The sequence below is a fragment of the Ctenopharyngodon idella genome, chromosome 19 (assembly GCF_019924925.1).
Source record: "Ctenopharyngodon idella isolate HZGC_01 chromosome 19, HZGC01, whole genome shotgun sequence".
NCBI classification, from domain to species: Eukaryota; Metazoa; Chordata; class Actinopteri; order Cypriniformes; family Xenocyprididae; genus Ctenopharyngodon; species Ctenopharyngodon idella.
This window is the reverse complement of record NC_067238.1, coordinates 18,074,157-18,094,784: the sequence shown is the minus strand read 5'-3', so window position 1 is coordinate 18,094,784 and position 20,628 is coordinate 18,074,157. Positions and strand designations below refer to the sequence as shown.

At 34.7% G+C, this 20,628-nt stretch overlaps 1 protein-coding gene across 1 annotated transcript; it reads right to left on the bottom strand.

Annotated features, from left to right (window-relative positions):
• Positions 1-1,456: 1,456 nt before the first annotated feature.
• slc39a4 (solute carrier family 39 member 4) lies at positions 1,457-19,485 on the bottom strand. Its single transcript, XM_051873648.1, has 12 exons — positions 19,169-19,485; positions 15,116-15,430; positions 14,741-14,945; positions 13,247-13,395; positions 11,292-11,463; positions 10,871-11,043; positions 7,858-8,031; positions 7,671-7,766; positions 6,740-6,794; positions 6,458-6,610; positions 2,763-2,950; positions 1,457-2,564 (listed from the first exon to the last, which is right to left on the bottom strand). Exons 1-12 carry the CDS (start codon positions 19,367-19,369, stop codon positions 2,436-2,438), a joined length of 2,010 nt encoding a protein of 669 aa, XP_051729608.1. The 5' UTR covers positions 19,370-19,485; the 3' UTR covers positions 1,457-2,435.
• Between the last annotated feature and the right edge of the window lie 1,143 nt (positions 19,486-20,628).

Sequence of the window (20,628 nt, the reverse complement as noted above, 5' to 3'; positions counted from 1 at the left end):
TTACCATCATCTCCAGTGATCAGTCAGTATGAATGTCAAACACTTCAATCCAAAGATCACTTTTATAATCCAGATTATAGTTGGTCACACAGAGTGCAGTTACATAAACTGACGCGTGTCTGGGGTGATTAGATCACTCATGTGACTGTAGTTTAGTTCGGGCCTTTGCTCAGGACTCTCCTGCAATTACAACTGCTTAGTCTGAATCTCACACTTCAATAAACCAAATCCAAAAACCACCAGCTAAATCAGTCCACATCCTTCACTGTGCCAAGACTTTGGAAGGAGTCATGTACTTTGGACAGTACAAACTTGGATAGGCTAGATAATGAGGATCTAGCATTGCATCTACCCACATTATATTTTCACTCCAGTCTATTCTTTCATTTGATTGACATATTAATTGCCTGGTTATGCCTGCTTTTTAAAAAAATCACTTCTGAAAGACACTAGTGGGTGGAAATTAAATTCATTAATCGGGTAAACAAATCAGAAATAGTCAGGAATTCATTTTCCCCTCTTTATTTCCCGTTGACATGTGGCAAACTACTAGACGGTAAAAGTTTAAAAATATAATAAAACATTTACAATGCTGCACTGGAATGAAGGAAACATTATTGTTTGCTCTCATTATCAGCTTAATCTAATATTTACATTCATTGTTTGTTCACTATTTATTAAGAGTCATTCTTCATTAAATCGTGGATATGGATGATTATATATTAACTCTTAAGCAAACACTTGTACTGTAAAGAAATGACAACATCAAAAAACACATTCATCCAAATGTTGGTGCTAAAAAGAATTATTTTATTAAATAATGACATCTGTGTCATCTGATGTCAGGAACATGTGAGCCATATATTGATAGACACGAGGTTTATGATGTATGATAAGATTTACAAGGTTTGATGAGGATGAACTTTGTTCATTTTTACACAAGAGGCCAAGAATAATGTCTGTGATGCAAATGTAGGTTAAATCTGTCTATCTGTCTGTCTATTTGTCTGTCTGTCTGTCATTCTATCTATCTATCTATCTATCCATCATCCATCCAATATCTATATTTTGTGTTTTAAATATACTGTATATTTTAACTGCAGTCTCCGTAGGTTTGCAGATGACACACTGTATTTAAAATACACCTGGTGAGTAAAGGTTATTTGAACTCATAATTGTCCTGCGGTTCAGCTGAGCTTGTGTTGAGGTTTTGAGGTGTGGTTCTGCTCAGTAATGCCAGAAAAACCCTGTGAACCTGCTGTTTAGAGTTTGACCTGAGGACAACATCACCACTAACACATATCATGACACACACACACACACACACACACACACACAATGCTGAGCAGACTCCTCACGGCTTGCATAACGTACAGTATATGAAATCATGTCTTCACGCCGTGAGTGAGATTATGGTATCTACTGTAGGAGTGAATGACCTCTGGGCAGACAAATATGATATTTAATATTTGTTATTTGTGATTTATTTACAGATTTTATTACTATAAAACATAACAAATTCTTAAAGGCACTTCAAGGAAAAGGAAATGTTCATGGTGATTGGGAATGAACATGGCAAAGCTGCAAAATGTTTACAAAAGCTCCATGAAAATATCATAAAACTAGTCCATAATCATTTACTAAAGTCTTTTAAATCTACATGATGAGTCTTGACATGTTGTGTCATATTTCATTTAAATCAAACCCGTTCCATTTATACCAATGAGTTTAATTCATAAACTTCATTCTAGCAGAATTTAATCATAAGTGTATAATAATAAGTGCAACATATTATATACTGTTATGCTTCAAAACTGTTTTTGGCTTAAAAATATTACAATGCAAAAATAAAGTACAGAAATATCCTATATGTATTTACTAATAAAAATACAGCGTTTAAATTCAAAGACAGTAGCTACATGATTAAAGGCTGAATATCTCATCCGTGAATTTATGATTGATGAATGACAAAAAATGAATCTAGAAAATATGCAAACGTTTTCTTTGCTTTAAGGTGCACAAAGTTGATTTCGCAGGCTTTTCCATACAAATGTATGGAAAAATACTTTAAATATTTTGGTAACACTTTACAATAAGATTTGTTAACATTAAAACGAACAATGAAGAATACTTATAAAGCATTAATTATTGTACTAATACATTATTAAAATCAAAAGTTAATAATATTTAATGGACCTGAGCTAATATGAACAAATAGTGAGCAGTTGTATTTCTATCAGCATTTCTCTTTTTTAGTTAATCTTAGTTAATGCATTAATTAATGTTACTAATGAGACCTTATAGTAAAGTGTTACCAATATTCCATATAAAAACACATACGAGCAGCACTAAATTGCACATATTTCATATGTTACAGTAGTTTCCAAGGACAGATATATAGGAATAAGGCACAAATAAAACCTAATACTCCCTATTTAGAGTCCTATTTGGTCTTCATAAAGGGACAAAAGCAATAAAATGCCCCAGCCGCTCAAAAGTCCCAGATTCTGCAGGAGAAATATCAGCCAAGGTCTTTTACTGTCCACGTGAACCAGCGAGGGAAGCTACACAAGAAAGAAGTGTTTCATGAGTATCTGATTACATTGAAATAATGCATTAGAGAGATTTCACTTAGGTGCTTTCACTGACTCAACAGCAAACACTGCAGTTGTTTTTGTCTGATGAACATTGTGAAATCTGTTCACAGTTAGACGCAGCATGTGAAGAGAAAACATCTGATACTGAAGTAGATCACAACCTACCATGTCTGCCAGACCAACATACAGGAAGAGGCCAGCGGTGACCGCCGAAATCCACTCCTTCGCCACCGTTTCAGTGGAGACGGACAGCGCGATGTACAGCCCGATGAAGGAGGTGAGAGAGCTGCCCACGTTCAGCAGCAGAGCCCGTTTCACCGACATGCCACAGTGCAGCAGGATCGCAAAATCACCTGAGAACAGAGGAAATGTGTTCAGATGAAGCACTCTCTGTGCAAAACTAGTACCTAAAACAGTTTGTCACTGGGGCAGAAGCCTTAAAGGGCCACATCTGTACCTTATTTACCAGTAAAAAGTTTATACTAGTACCTTAAAAGGTATACAGTATCTCACAGTGAAAAAAAAAAGTGAAAAAAGTGAGTACACCCCTCACATTTTTGTAAATATTTTATTATATCTCTTCATGTGACAACACTGAAGAAATGACACTTTGCTACAATGTAAAGTAGTGAGTGTACAGCTTGTATAACAGTGTAAATTTGCTGTCCCCTCAAAATAACTCAACACACAGCCATTAATGTCTAAACCGCTGGCCACAAAAGTGAGTACACCCCTAAGTGAAAATGTCCAAATTGGGCCCAAAGTGTCAATATTTTGTGTGGCCACCATTATTTTCCAGCACTGCCTTAACCCTCTTGGGCATGGAGTTCACCAGAGCTTCACAGGTTTCCACTGGAGTCCTCTTCCACTCCTCCATGACGACATCACGGAGCTGATGGATGTTAAGAGACCTTGCGCTCCTCCACCTTCCGTTTGAGGATGCCCCACAGATGCTCAATAGGGTTTAGGTCTGGAGACATGCTTGGCCAGTCCATCACCTTTACCCTCAGCTTTTTGGAGGTGTGTTTGGGGTCGTTATCATGTTGGAATACTGCCCTACGGCCCAGTTTCTGAAGGGAAGGGATCATGCTTTGCTCCTTCATGGTTCCCTCAATGAACTGCAGCTCCCCAGTGCCGGCAGCACTCATGCAGCCCCAGACCATGACACTCCCACCACCATGCTTGACTGTAGGCAAGACACACTTGTCTTTGTACTCCTCACCTGGTTGCCGCCACACACGCTTGACACCATCTGAACAAATATGTTTATCTTGGTCTCATCAGACCACAGGACATGGTTCCAGTAATCCACGTCCTTAGTCTGCTTGTCTTCAGCAAACTGTTTGCGGGCTTTCTTGTGCACCATCTTTAGAAGAGGCTTCCTTCTGGGACGACAGCCATGCAGACCAATGTGATGCAGTGTGTGGCGTACGGTCTGAGCACTGACAGGCTGACCCCCCACCCCTTCAACCTCTGCAGCAATGCTGGCAGCACTCATACGTCTATTTCCCAAACACAACCTCTGGATATGATGCTGAGCACGTGCACTCTTCTTTGGTCGACCATGGCGAGGCCTGTTCTGAGTGGAACCTGTCCTGTTAAACCGCTGTATGGTCTTGGCCACCGTGCTGCAGCTCAGTTTCAGGGTCTTGGCAATCTTCTTATAGCCTATGCCATCTTTATGTAGAGCAATAATTCTTTTTTTCAGATCCTCAGAGAGTTCTTTGCCATGAGGTGCCATGTTGAACTTCCAGTGACCAGTATGAGAGTAAGAGCGATAACACCAAATTTAACACACCTGCTCCCCATTCACACCTGAGACCTTGTAACACTAACGAGTCACATGACACCGGGGAGAGAAAATGGCTTATTGGGCCCAATTTGGACATTTTCACTTAGGGGTGTACTCACTTTTGTGGCCAGCGGTTTAGACATTAATGGCTGTGTGTTGAGTTATTTTGAGGGGACAGCAAATTTACACTGTTATACAAGCTGTACACTCACTACTTTACATTGTAGCAAAGTGTAATTTCTTCAGTGTTGTCACATGAAAAGATATAATAAAATATTTACAAAAATGTGAGGGGTGTACTCACTTCTGTGAGATACTGTATATTACTAATCTAAAGTACTAAAATGTAGGAAATAAAAATTAAAATTGATATCTCTTTAATGCACTGAAAAAAATCTGGTATAGGATTCAGTGATTGCTCATAAATTTCACAAATAATTACAAAGAAATGGCAATATATTGAATTCAACATGAAAATTTTAGTTTTTTAAACTTTTGCTGAAGTTTCCCACAGTTTTCAAAAACTGTGAAGAAATTTCACCCTAAAACCAATACAAAGAAATAAATAATAATATGCTGAAAACAAAAATGAAGCCTATCTCTGTCATTGTATGACATTTGCAACATTATTTTCATTAATTGTCATGAAAATAATGTCACAATACAAAAAAACAAAACAAAACATAAAATATGATTTATTTTTTTATAAATGCAAAATATAATTTCTTATTCCTTTCGTTTGATTTTGGAGTGAAATGTTTGGAAGCTTGTTTTCATGAGGAAATAAAAATAAAGGTAATCACAGCTGTTTTTCTGACAATTCTGAAGAGATATAAACTTTCATGTGCGAGTTGTAAAGTCAGAATTAAGTCTCCTGAGCAATAAAAGAGCAATTGTTGAGCAATAAAATCTGGTTAGATTGAAATAGTAAAACAAATCATAAAATCAGATCTGAAATTAAGACAACCAGCAACACTCAAGAAAACAATGTTTTAAAAAAAAAAATAGAACAAAAAGCATTTTAAACTAAATAAAATAAAAAAATCATCTGTTGAATTAAAATGTTTGAAGATGAATATTTGACTAGCATAGAAGGGTGTGTAAGTTTACTTCTCGGTCAGACAGGAGAATCACACCACAGGATTTTTCAATGCCTTCGTTCTTTTTGTGTCATGTGTGGCAGAAAGCATAAGGAAATTACATTCGGGAAGTTGCGGTCATGAACTCAGGTGTCAACAGTATCTAATCTGTGTTTATCTGGGACGTCCCATGACTCACATCAGGAAGTGTGAAGGGTGTTGAAAGCTCTGCTCAGCTGTTTTCTCAGTCCTTCAGCAGTGTTTAACAGTGTTTAAGTCAGTTTATCTCAGAACAAACACTAAAACCAGTCAACAGACATTCGTCCTTGTCATACGCTGACCACAATTACTCACAGCTGACACTATGGACCAGTGCTTCTCAACTGCTTTGGCCATGGGACACACATTTTCCCATGGTCATTAAGCCGTGACCCAATTTATTTATTTTTTTAAGAATTTGACAATTCCTTTCACACACGTCTTTTCAAAATAAAGGTCTCGTATTAGAAAAACATTATTTTGTTGTTGTTTCTTTGACAGCACAGTCTGCCACCCGCCAGTCGAGAAACACTGCTATGGACAACATTTTCAGAAATTAATGCTTTTATTCATCAAGGATGCATTAAATTGATTAAAAGTGACAGTGAAGACATTTATAATGTTACAAATGATTCTATTTCAAATTAATGCTGCTCTTTTGAACTTTCTATTCATCAAAGAATCCTGAAAAATAAAATGTATCACTGTTTTTAACATTGATAATAATCATAAATGTTTCTTGAGCAGCAAATCAGCATATTGGAATGATTTTTGAAAGATCATGTGACACTGAAGACTGGAGTAATGATGCTGAAAATTCAGCTTTGATCACAGGAATAAATTACATTTGACTATATATTCACATAGAAAATAGATATTTTAAATTGTAATAACATTTCACTGTTTTTTACTGCATTGTTTGATGGAATATTATCTATATTATCACTCACCTAGCTCATGCGGCAGCTCATGGCAGAGCACAGCCAGAGACGTGGCCAGACCTGATCGCCACGAGATCGAAAACGCTGCGCCGAGCGCCAAACCGTCTGCAAAGTTATGGATGCCGTCGCCAATGGTGATCATATAGGGAAGCATACGCTGCTCTGAAGGAGAAGAGAAAACGACTGTAAAAATGCATGAAACCTTTTAGCAGTGGCCTGATGGGACATTATTAACCAAACGGTTAATTGCACTAAACAGCTCATTTTACTCCATTCGATCTGAATTTTCACCTCTTTTAGGGCCAACAGGTTCCAGGAAGGACTTCTCTTTTCTTTCAGCATCCACCTACAATAATAATAATAATAAAATATCTTAGAACCAACAAACTTACTAGAATAGATAACTACAGAGAATATTTAAGCAATCTAATATGTGACAAAAACTAAGAGTGTATAAGCTTTACGTTTTGTTACTAGCTCCAAATGTCTGAACAGGGTTATTATTATTAACAAAAACCATAAAAAAATTCTCATTATTTGAAATATTAATTGAAATACAATATAAAAAAATGAAACTTTGTTTTCATCTAGTTTCCAAGGCAATATTTCTTATTTTCATTTAGTTTAACTTGAAATGCTAAAATTGAAATAAAAATTAATAAAAAACCATATACACTAGAGATCAAAAGTTTGAAATAATTAAGATAAGAAATGTTTTAATATTTTTAAAAGAAGTCTCTTCTAAGCTGCATTTATTTGATCAAAACAAACAAAAAAAAAAAAACAGTAATATTGTGAAATATTATTGCAATTTAAAATAGCTGTTTTCTATGTGAATATGTTGTGAAAATGTAATTTATTCCAATGGTCAAAGCTGATTTTTTTAGCAGACACTACTTTCAAAAAAAAAAAAAAAAAAAAAAAATTGTAATTTATTCCAAACTTTTGACTGGTTATATAACATATATATATATATATATATATATAAAATTACAAAAGTATTAAAACTTTAACTAAAATTGAAAATGAAAATGGAAAATATTCAAAATATAAAACTCAAAATATTAATAAAACTATAATAGTGTATAAATGATACTAAAATATCACTTCTTCTGAATTTAGACTCTATTAGTATTAGTTAATTCATTAGACTCTTTAATTCAAAGACTCTTTTTCGCTTTTCTTAGCATTTAAAAGCTGGTTTTTATGTGATTTTTTTGACCAGATCAGCCTGTGAGTTGGAGTGTTTGTTCTGTCTCTCTCGCTGGAACATCTGCAGGACTCTTCCATGATCGCAGTGATGAACATCAGACTCCTCCTGTGAACACAGCATCATTTTAGTGGTTTGGGAATGGATTCATAATCAGATCATGTAGGACGGGACCGCTCAAGTGACACGAAACACTCACTTCATCGTGACTGTGGTGGTGATGTTGTCCGTGATTGATAATGGAGAAGATGCTCTCCATCAGGTAGAAGAAATAGACGCCCGCAAGAAGCACCAGGAGTTTGTACACGTAGTCGAAGTTGTCCTCTGTGTGGTCGTGATCGTGTCCGTCTTCATGAACGTGGAGGCCTAAGAACTGCACAGAGACGCAAAGCCATGAAACACACCCGGACAATGACATTAACGCCAATCGGAAACTTTGATTCTGCTTTGATTTCCCAACAGGGCTGTACAGATTCCTGTCTGCACTCAATAAGCGAGGTCTGTTTCTTCTCACCAATCCGGTTATTTTCCACTCAGGGCAATGACATGGTATGACAGGGCTGCAGTTATGTTGACACGGATCTAAACGGATGAGGGAACGTGGGCGATGTCAGCGCTCGGGGGAAATAACGGGTGCCAGGCCTGCCGCCAAGACCCATTCTGCCACGTTAAGCCACAAAACGAACATTTCTACGAGCTTCAGGCAGATGCCCAGTCAGAGAGTAATCACAGAATGTCATGCGAGATAGATGAACGTCGAGACTAAAAAATTTGGTGCAAAAACAATTTTCACTCAGAAATTTTGAAGTAAAAAGGCTGAAGTAGCATTTTCTTGTAAAACAGATATCTTTGATTTATTTACAGCTATGCAAGTGTTTATCATTGCATGCAAACTTCGTCATACCGGTGATATGAAATACGAAATAAACACTCCTTTGCCCTTTCAAATGTATTCAGAGTTACAGATTAACCTGCATGATTTGGGATGGACTGTAATAATAATAAGATACAATCATGATATTGTCTTATAAACTGATATTTTAATCTAAGTCACAATACTAAATGATTCACGGGTTGTTATCAGAGCCGGATTTACGCACAGGCATTCTAGACACGTGCCTATGCTCGCACGCCCAGGGGGGACCCAATTACAACGAGGAGAAATAATATGTTTTTTAAATTATTAGTATTATTTCACTCTAATGGCAAAACACGGCAAGACAAATACTATTGGGGAGAAACCTTGTATCTCCTTATTTCGTCATATTTTCATTTTACTATTGGTAACGCTTTACATCTATCTGTGGGTTTTGCAAATATTTAACCAATGAAATGCATTAAAACGAGCTTGTGACTAAACCTCGTAATTTATGAAAAAACAAAAATATAACAAAATATGAAGATACAAGGTTTCTGCCCAACCTCGTAATTCCTCAAACTGTCAGTCAAACCTCATAACTCCGCCCACCTCTATCACAGTTTGGAACGTCTCTGCTTGTTTGCAAGGCAATGATAAAAAAAAGAACTGGTTTTTTTTTTTTTAATAAGTACAGTGTTTTCTTTACTCAAGAAACACAATATATATATATATATATAGGCCAATGTTTTATATATTTGAGGAGCAGAGAAGAGTATCTTAGTCATGCATTAATTTAATGTATCCTTGATGAATGAAAGCATTCATTTCCTTCATTAAAAAAAAAAAAAATCTTGCTGACCCGAAACTTTTGATCAAATGTCAAATCAGTAATAAAATATGATGATGTTATCATAAAAGCATAAAAAAACATTCGGGAGAATAAAGCACAAAGGTTGAGCAATGTGATTTCCCCATTCAGAGGCCTATCTGTTCCTTTTTATACTGTGTTCACACTTTTAACTCAATTTTTATACATTTTTCCATCTGCTTTGTATTATAAAATCACCATATTACTTCACTCTAATGGTAAAACACTGCAAGACATATACTATCTAAACTATTGGGCAGAAACCTTGTATCTTCATATTTTGTTATATTTTTGTTTTTTCATAAATCATTATTATTGGTCACCCTTTACGTCTGTCTGGGTTTTGCAAATATTTAACCAATGAAATGTATTAAAATGAGCTTGTGACTAACTCCATTGGATCCTCAAACTGTCAGTCAAACCTCATAACTCCGCCCACCTCTATCACAGTTTGAAACGTCTCTGCTTGTTTGCAAAGCAATGACAAATAAAGAACTGTTTGTTTGAATAATTACAGTGTTTTCTACACTCAAAAAACACTATATATATATATATATACACATATAAAGGCTAATGTTTTATGTATTTGAGGAGCAGAGAAGAGTGTCTTATTTACATTTGTAGTCAAATCATAGCCAATACTGTCTTTAATAGATTGTGCGTAGCACTTCATCTTTTATAACATGGGATTTTGGCCAAATGACAAACAAACTGAGCACCCACATAGGGTTATTGGGGGGCCCAAAAATTTCTTTTGCCTATGTCACAATATGAGGTAAATCCAGCCCTGGTTATAACTGTTAACTAAAAACATTAAAAATAGTTTTTATTAATTGAAATAAAGCTTAAAAAAAAACTTATAAATGTTGCCTTGGCAACTAACTGAAATTATATGATTTAAAATACAGTAAAAATAGTGAAATATTATCATTGTTTAAAATAACTGTTTGTGAATATATTGTAAAATGTAATTTATTCCTGTAATCAAAGCTGAATTTCAATTTATTTCATTTATATAAGCAGTTGGGCTGCTTTATATTTTTGTGGAAACTGTCATACATTTTATTTTTCAGGATTCTTTGATGAATAGAAAGTTCAAAAGAACAGCATTAATTGGAAATAGAATCTTTTGTAACATTGTAAATGTTTTTACTGTCACTTTTGATCAATTTAATGCATCCTTGATAAATAAAAGTATTAATTTCCTTAAAAAAAAAATTGCATTTCAGTAATAAAATATGACGATGTTATCATAAAAGTGTGAATACACACTCAGGAGAATAAAGCACAAAGGTTGAGCAATGTGATTTCTCCATTCAGAGCCCCATCTGCTCCTTTTTATACTGTGTTCACACTTTTAACTCAGTATTTTTATCCATTTTCCCAGCTGGTTTGTATCATAAAATCACCATATTTTGATTATGAGATGCAGAAAAGCCAGAAATGGTCAGTATTGTCTTTGTTCGCTCTGTTCAGTTTGCTCACCGCGGGCAGCAGATGCAGCAGAGCGTCTCCCGTCAGCGATCCCACAGCCAGACTGATGCAGAACTGGATGCAGAGCTCAAACACTTGCGTACAGGCCGAGAACAGCAGCACCACGATCCCAAACATGGCCATCAGACAGATGATGAGGTTGGCCAGGGTGGCGTATCCGTATCCTGGACACAAAGAACGCATTCAGTGACTGTATATGGATCAACGAGAGCAGACCAGGATAAAGGAGAGCTTTGTGCTCGTGAACATTGTGAGGATATTTTAAACAACAAAGTAGACTGTAGTAGTTCAAGAAGGTTGGTATGTTAACATATAATATATCAGGTAATGAAACATACAGTTATGAACTGTAAAACATGCAGACAACAAAATCATTTTTAGCAGGTTTGTTAAGTGTATTAAAGTCACTCACTCTCGGCAGTGCTGAGAGAATCAGGGGTCACGGGTGTCGTACTGATCTCAGAACAGCCTCCGCTGAGGATCTGCTGGATCAGAGCAGGACTGAGCTGTGTGAACTGATCTCTGGTCAGCCATGAATCGTTCAGCTGGTAGATCCTCCACAGGTCTTCAGCGCTGAAACAGGCCTGCATAATCCACACAGACACATGCAAATGTAAAAATGCATAAAACATTTGTTGGCATTAATATTTAATTTCACACCGCAGCGGTGCTGTTGCTCTGATAATCATGCGTGAAACGCTCATATTTACTATTTGCTGAAATATTAATTCCACGGATGTCAGATGACAGGTCTTATTTAGACAGCGTTTGAGCTTAAAGAAATGGGAAAAATTCATCATGATTAAAAACGAGCTCAGATCACATGTCCTGCTTAATTTCAGTCTGATCACGACTGCGGACAGATGAAACACGCGGCGTGTGTCACAACATCCATCAGGAGGAATAAACATTAACGGCCGCCGCTGACACTTCATGTTACAGGCCTCAGAATAATCTCTCACGCAGCACATGATTGCTCTCTTCGTCAAGAGCCACGCTAAATGATTCGATTTCTGTGGCGTGCAAAGATTTCCCATGATGCTCCATACAACTATGGTATGTACAGGGAAAAGTCACATTTCTATACTGCTGTAAGTTTTTGCAAACCACAGAATCTGAATTGGAATTTGAATGATAGAAAGTGGAATTTTATTGAATTGCAATTCAAAGAAATTTAACACAGATAATGCATTCTGGGAAATAACATATTTATCCATAAAATCAAAGTTCATTAAAAAATGGTGTGAGTTTTGAGCTAATGTGTCCAAATGTATTACCTTGTTTGTTCAAATTGCATGATTAATTACTGCAGGGTTTCCCAAACCGGATTAAGTGTTAATTAATTTAATGTATAATATATATATATATATATATATATATATATATATATATATATATATATTTTTTTTTTTTTTTTTTTGCTAAAGTATGAATTATTATAAATAAATATATATACACACACACATATACAGTCAAACCAAAAATTATTCAGACATTTTTGATATATTTTTACTAGTGGGTTCAGGACACTATAGTTCATTAATGTAAGTGAGGATAGCAAAATAAAGTAAACTGTGACATATTATACCCAAACATTTTTTATACAGTGGATTACCAGTAAAACTGATAAACATTGGAACCAAAAATTATTCAGACACTTTGACCTGACCATGTTTTGCTGAAGTGTTATCTGACATAATTAAGATTAATTTTTTCTGACAGTTTAACTCTGAGATCTTGTCATATTTTATTACCGTTTTTTTTAAACTATAGTGAATAAACTGTAATAATGACTGAAATGTTCAAGGTGTCAGAATAAATTTTGGTTTGACTGTAAATATATACTTTATTTATTTTATTCGTTTACTGGCATTTGATGTGACCATTAACTGACATCAGAGAACCGTGAACATGAAAGTGTGTGGTTAAATTAGTAATTATTATATATTAAATTATTGGTAACACTTTTCAATAACAAACTACTAGTTAACATGAACGAACAATGAACAATTCTAAATAATATATTAATCTTAGTTCATGTTAATTTCAACATTTACTAAAGCATTAATAAAATGAAAAGTTATATGTGTTAATATTAGTTAATGCACTGTGAATTAACATGAACATGAAAAATTTTATTTACTAACAGGTTAATAAATGCCTTAAAATGTATTGCTCATTGTTCGTGTTGAGTTAATTCATCAACTAATGGTAACAACTGAGACAGTAACACTTTACAATAAGGTTCATTAGTTAAATATTTGTTAATGTAACCTTATTGTGAAGTGTTACCAAATTAATAAATATGTATTAACTTAAAAACTCAGCGGGACTTGAAGCAAATATTTGGGGTAATCTCTCTGTTACCGTGTCCCAGCTGCTGTTGGTCCGCTGAGTCTCTGCACGACTGCTCCTGTGGGTCTTTCTGCTGTCATGGTGGCTCACGTGATCATGGTCATGGTCATGGTCATGTTCCTCTCCACCCAGGTTTAATGTCTTCAGAAGCTCTTCAAAATCTGGGAAGTACAATATTATTAAAAAATTCTGGATTAAAACAAATATGATACTGAACATTAAAGACCACATCATTGTTTTTTCTTGTGTTGACAAAGGACATATCGAACAGCTCATCCTTTCTAAACCGCTAACAGATACTGGTTTACATCACAGCTCTGCAAAACCACATGTGACAAAAACTATACAAAACACTTCCAAAATAAATATATTTCAGCCACTAATTTATGGTTGGGAAGTATGACATATGAGAGTTAGCACAACCAGACACACCAATGAACCCTGATTTACAAACAGTTATAAATAGTTAGTCTGTAATCTTAGTAATCTTGGCTTGCTTAGTTGGGGACACTTCATATTCGGCAATATTTTTGAATTGACTGAACTGACACTAGTGGATGAGAACTGAACTGTTTTTGACTATTGTTTTTGAGATGATTTATAGATGAAATGAACTTAATTCATAATTGATGATCTTTACACAGTTATTGAACCGAAATGAATCAACACTAAACTGATTTAAACTGAATAATTACTGTTTTTGAATTAAAGTTTTGAATCATTAAATCATTATTTTCTCTGTTTTTCACTGTAAAGCTGCTTTAAAACAATCTGTATTGTACAAAGTGCTATAGAAATAAAGATGACTTGACAGTAATGATATATATCATTATAGAATGTATTAATATTTTGAGTTAGTTTTTAATTTTAGATTTTCAGTTTTCATTTTAATTTAAATTTTAGTCATTTTGTTCTGTGTTTTTGCCATTTGTATTATCTCTATTTATTTTTATTTCAGTTTTAGTTTCAGTAATTTTAGTACTTCAGCTCATATTCATTTTATTTCAGCTATTATTATCAATAACTAAAACTAAAGTCATTAAAAACACACCCGCTACTTGAAATAAAATAAACATTAACTGAAAGAAAAGAAAAGAAGTTTAGGTTTCTTTTACATTTTATTTCACTTAGTTGCCAAATTCAGATTCACATTTCTAATTTTTGTTTAGTTTAAGTACTAAAAGAACTAAAAATGAAATAAAAAAATTATAAAAATTATATAGACATAAAAGTGATGAACACAAACTGAAAATATGAAAATAAAAACTAACTCAAAATATTAATAAAAACTATAATAGTATATGGACAACACTAAAATAACATTGATTAGTTCATCATTTTTTTTCATGTTATATTTATTTTTTATTTTATTTCAGCTTTATTTCAATAACAAATGTTTGTTTAATAGTTTTAGTTTTTGTTAATGATAACACTGAGTCTGAGCGTAGTTGTACAGAAAAACATCGGTCAAAAGAAGTATCCTGCAGGATTATCACACAATCATACCATGAAGCGTGAGATTCTCCGAGCCGAAGCGGCTGAAGATGTAGTCCAGGAAGTACTCCTGCTCCGGAAGGTCATGTGCTTTCATGCAGTCTCCTCGCAGGGCGTGATAGAGGATGTTTCCCATCACAGCATCCAGCTCCACGTGCACGTGGTCTCCGTGATGAGTGCTGCTCTCTTCCAGGATGTCTTTCAGAGAGAGACAGGGCTAAAAGACACAAGACAGATGTGGCCGTCAGCATGAAACGTCTCTCATGTGTCAGCTCGCATTGTGTCTTTTCCATTCTCAATAGCACAAGTCAAGTTGTAATTAGCCTTTGCAATCATTTTACTTTTCCAGATGCACTAAACAACATGAAAATGAAATATGCTATCCACCTCATGTGTGTCGGGCTGATAGTACTTCTCCATATCGTGAAACAGCTTCTCCAATCCCTCATATTCAGTGATGTCTCCGTGAGGAGGATGAGCGGTGGTGCTGGTGTTATGATCGTCGCTGTGTCCAAAGATGTTCTCGATGAAGTGCTCGGTCTCGTCACCCCAGCGTCCCTCGTCTACGGCCCTGCAGGTCTCCGTCGGCGCGCTCAGGAACAAACAGCATCCAGGAGCCATGGTGAAGAAATCCTCCATCTGCAGCCCCTGAGAGCTGCTGAAGTTCCTCAACAGCTGCTGCAGATGATCCACTGAAAGACACTGAGACACAGAGAGATTACTTACTAACTCATCAAAATAATTTAACCAATTTCAACTTCATGGCAGGGCCGTAACCACCATAGGCACTGAGGGGGACAAGTCCCCCCCAATAATCGGAAATGGCTAAACTGTCCCCCCCAATATTTGATATTTCTTAATGCTGTTCTCCATTACGCTCCACTCTGTTTGTTGTTAGGATTACAGACATTTTAAAAAGTTAAAATTTTAGGCTGGTCTGCCGCAGCGGTCCTACAGCACTCGTCAATGTCAAACTGACGGCCAATCAGATCAAAGAAGGCGGGGCTTAATATTCACTGAAGACGAGTGTGAATTTCAATGCGACACTTTCAGTTTTTACAGTGAAAGAGTGCATATGTGGTAAGATATAAGTAGCTAAACATTTAATATCTGACAACTGTTTTATGACGGATGATGTTTAACGAACCACAGTAAACTACTCACTTTTCTTATTGAATTTCTCCATTTTGAATTGAAAATATGCTATCAAAATGTCATTCATAACTGAATGTGATGAGACAAGAGACGTGTTTTTACTTTTACCGTTCTTATTTCTTCTTTATTCGCTTAAATCTCTTTTAATCCCTTAATTATTTGTTTCTTTAGATAAAAATACCTATACTTCTATCTGGTTTAACCCTTAAAAATAATTTTGTGGGTCTAATATTTAGGTTGACAAGATTTTAAAAAATGAGTTGAATTGACTTGTACAGCCACTTTGATTTAACTTAAAAATTAAAGGTAGCAACTAAACTTTTTAAGTTTGAATTGGAAAAGGTGAAAGTTTTTTTTTTTTACAGTGTATTGGGAAATTCCTATGTAGAGTCTATTAGATGAGCAACTATATAAATGTTATATTAAATGCAACTGTTTTGTATTTAAGGCAAGACAATACAGGCAAAACCACTGTTTTTTCTCATGCACTGGTCAATTTACAGATTTTAGGCTATTTTTCTTCCATAACATGTCTTCTTTCAGACTAGGGGTAATAAACAATCCAAAATACACATTTAAGTGTTTATCTTATTGCACTTCATATATTTGTATGTCTGTAGATTTCAATCTCAATCCATATCTTTAAAGGCAGTGAGTCTGAGTCAGAAATCTCCACTTTCAGCAGCTTTACATTACAGTTTTATTCATATATTTATATTCTAAAGGGTTTTACAGAGTTGTTTATTCACACAGTATTTCATTTATAACATTTTCTTCCTTAAAAACAGGGTGTATTTTCTGATTAATGGAGTGAGAACAAGTGAAATCCAAAATCCCCTCAGTAAAAAACTTTAACTCTAATGTCAACAATATCAAAAATAATTTTGAACATGGCTTTATCTAATGTTTAGATTTCTGTTCTGGAAATATATGCAAATGATTGCATATTTAATTAGATAATGCCTCATTTGCATATTTAAACATAACATTTCAGAAATCTTGTAATACAAAACAATTGTCTTAATGTACTGTGATTAATCACTGGGGAAAGTATGGTGAGATCTTTTATTTTTTTTAAAAAATTTTTAATAGTAATTCAGTATTCACCTGTGATATCTTGCCTTAAACAACAAAGAGATATTTGCATGTATATATATTTACATATATATATATATATATATTATATATACATATAGTGATTCATTTGAGAATTTTGAGAACCTGAGATTAAGTCATAATTTAATCTATTTGAAAATAATATTCTGTTCAGCCTTTTTGTGGAAATCTCTTGCTAACAAACCTCAAAACTTTATACTTATAAAAGTTACAAAAGTTAATATTCAACCCACTGAAAAATGTTTCAAAACACTTTTTAGACAAACATTAATCTCCAATTGACATAAAAAGAATCAATCTTAAAAGTAATAAAGTTCAATGTACAAAACTTCACCACAGTTTCTGCCAAAACATCACATCTACTACAGTAAAACTGTGGTACATGTTAATCACCAGATTTTTAATGATCTTACTATTGCGGAGACCCACAATAATTTACCAGGGTTTAATTATTATATTGGTCTGAACAAATGTCAAATACATGTGCTGTTTGATGTGTTTCACAACTAAAAAAACATGTAGGCCTATACAATTATTGATGAAATAAAATATCTGATCTCAGTGATGATTTTAGCATGTTTTCAGTCAGATTATCTAATAAGACCATGGGTTCACTGCTCATAATCTCCACAGTTGGTGATATATTTCGTAACGCAGGTCTATGCTATAGTGCAGACGGGTCTGTAGGCCTATCTCACTAACTTATAAGGTCAAAAAGTCAAAAGTCCGATTACAAAAACGCCCTTTTCTCTAGTAGCCTAGTGCTTTTGGTGATTAACATGGTTATGTTGGTTTCAAACACCTGTAAAACTGTAGTTTTGTGAATACATTAAAACCAAAATGTAAAACATTAATACAGGCTGTGCATATAATTAACTGATTTCATCTGAAAGGTTAAAACTCTCAGACAAAGGGAGTGAAACCTGTTTTTTTTCCCCCATAAATGTCAAGTAAATGTAAGTTGTCATACTGATTTATGGGTCATTGACGAATAAGATTTTTAAAATTGTAAAAATAAAAAAACACAATGGAGAAATAATTAATTTTGAAGTTTTATTAAGTGTTAACAATGAGATTATGTAGTTTTTATAATCAGTTAGCACTGCTTTTGTTATTTTTTTACAAGATGGACAAAATTTGTCACCAAAAAGTCATTCTGTTTAACCAAAATTTCGGTTTTACCGAATGACACTTGGTTTTACCGAATGACGATATTTTCAAACAAAGCTAACAGGCTGATATCTAGCTAGCTAGCTAGCAAAAGGACAATTAAATCTAATTAAATTAAATTTAATCACAAATGAAATGGCTGTATTGGCCTTTGGACAGTTAAACCGAATGACTTTTTGACACTTCAAAATCTTTAAAATACCTTTATATGTAGCGAAATATAATTAAAACCTTTTGGATTCAATAAAAGAGATCTAGTTTTACTACCTTACATACTTTGGATGCCATATCTTTGTTTTTTTATTATTATTAAGCCCTTTGGACAAAAAAATGACCCGTCACGTCATTGACCCTTATATATATTTATATATATATAATTAAAGCTGTAAACAAATGTGAAATGCAAAGCAATTCATGAAACAACATATATATATATGTTGTTGTTTCATGAATTGCTTTGCATTTCACATTTGTTTACAGCTTTAATTTTGCAGCAAAGATTTGAAATATAAACTCTTTAATACAATTTAAATACAGATAAGTGTCACAGGTCTGCATTGTGACAACATGCCCCAATAGAAGTCAACGGGTGTTGAATGACCGTTTTCTTTTATACTCGAAAAGTATACCCAAACATACATAAAAGGAGATTAAAATGGTGCAAAGCTTAAAAGACATCGTAACCAGTTACAAAACACGTTCCCTTAAACATGTAAGCTGCTCAATAACGACAGAGTTCATGAATTTTCTCTGTGAACTACTCATTTAAACGGCACTGATTCTTTATTTCTCTTAAACATGATTTATTCTACCCAAAACGTTCGTAAATTCTATTTTTAGCTTATATTTAGCTGTATATCCTTCAATCAGATTGTATTTTAGCCTATATATGACTAATTCCTTTCAGATTCGTTCTCTCAGCTGTAGCACACGAGCCTTCAGGCGCCGCGGGCGCGCGCTGGACCTCGACCTCTCCAAAAGTGAGCAAATATATTCTACCTTTCCACACGACACACCGGAGCACTGCACACGGTTCTCCAGCCGTTCAAACACCAAGACAAGCGCATCTTCTGTGAGGAACTCTTCACCTGGAGACATCAAATCCACAACTCTCGCGTAAATGTCCTTTTTATCGGCACGCGCGCCGGCAAACACGCCGAGGCAGGCGAAACACAGAACTAGAACACCTCTAGTCTCCATAATCTGTGTTTTATCCTATTTTTTTTTCAAAGTATTAAGAAGGTTTTTCAGCTGAGATAGTTCCGAGAGACTGCACACAAACACACACACAGCAGCTTTAGAGATCCTCACACGGGTGATACCTGCTCAGGTACAGGCTCTTCTTGTCCTCTGATTGGCCACTTCTCCTCCTGCTTTCAAACACGTCTCATAAAGGAGGGAAGCCTCTTCCGTTCACCTGCACTGAGGGCTTCGGACAGGGGCTGCCCTGTCTGGAGATCACATTTCAGGACTTTTCAGAACTTTCCCTCAAGGAATAATGCCAAATATGTGATATTTAATACACAAAATGACTGAGAACAGCATACTGCATATTCAAATGCTGCACACCAATACATCTCCTTTGAGAACAGGCCTAATTACACCGAATGGAGGAACTCTACATGCATGCATGTTTGAGAAACAATCCAATGTTTTTATTTTTAGTTGTATTAAATGTTACAGTTTGGCATTCATTAAATTCAGACTGTGACAATATGCCCCACCAGAGTGTGTTAAACAAACTGTATGTACTTTTTTGGGGGGCAACAACATTGGTAATATCCAAAACATTTTTATAGTCTTTAATGTTTGTGTCTACACAGAAATTGACTCTAAAATCTGACAAGATGAGCAGCATTTGAAGTCATAAAATGCTGATAAACATACAGCTGTGACCTCACATTATATGTTAATGCAACAAGATGGTATGTTGCTTGACAACAGTAAACAAACAGAAATTATTATGATTATCAATGTAACTATTGAACATTTGTGTCATTTATCGTATAGCTTTTGCACTGGTTTTATAAGTGATAAGTAAGGGCGTTCATTAACTTTTTATTTTTTTTATGAAAAACACCCCTTAAACATGGTAAAATCACTGTAATGTACAGAATGTTTATTGCATTCAAACAAAAATCCCAGTTAAATGAGAATCGGATGCTATGCAAAAAAAAGTGCAACCTAAAAATCTTAGTTAATTGGTTTTATTAAAGTCAAAAATATTATTTAACATCAATGAATCAACCCAAATACATTCATTTATACCAACAAAACTCATTTTTTATTGGTTAAATCAGGTAGAAATAGCTCTTTCAGATAATGCTTGGTTTCTATTTTTTTCAGTGTACTTAATTAAACATGCAACATACTGTAATGATAAATAATATAGCATACTATACTGTCTGAAGTGCTTATTTTGCATAATGCACACAGCTTTACATATATTTGAACAGCAG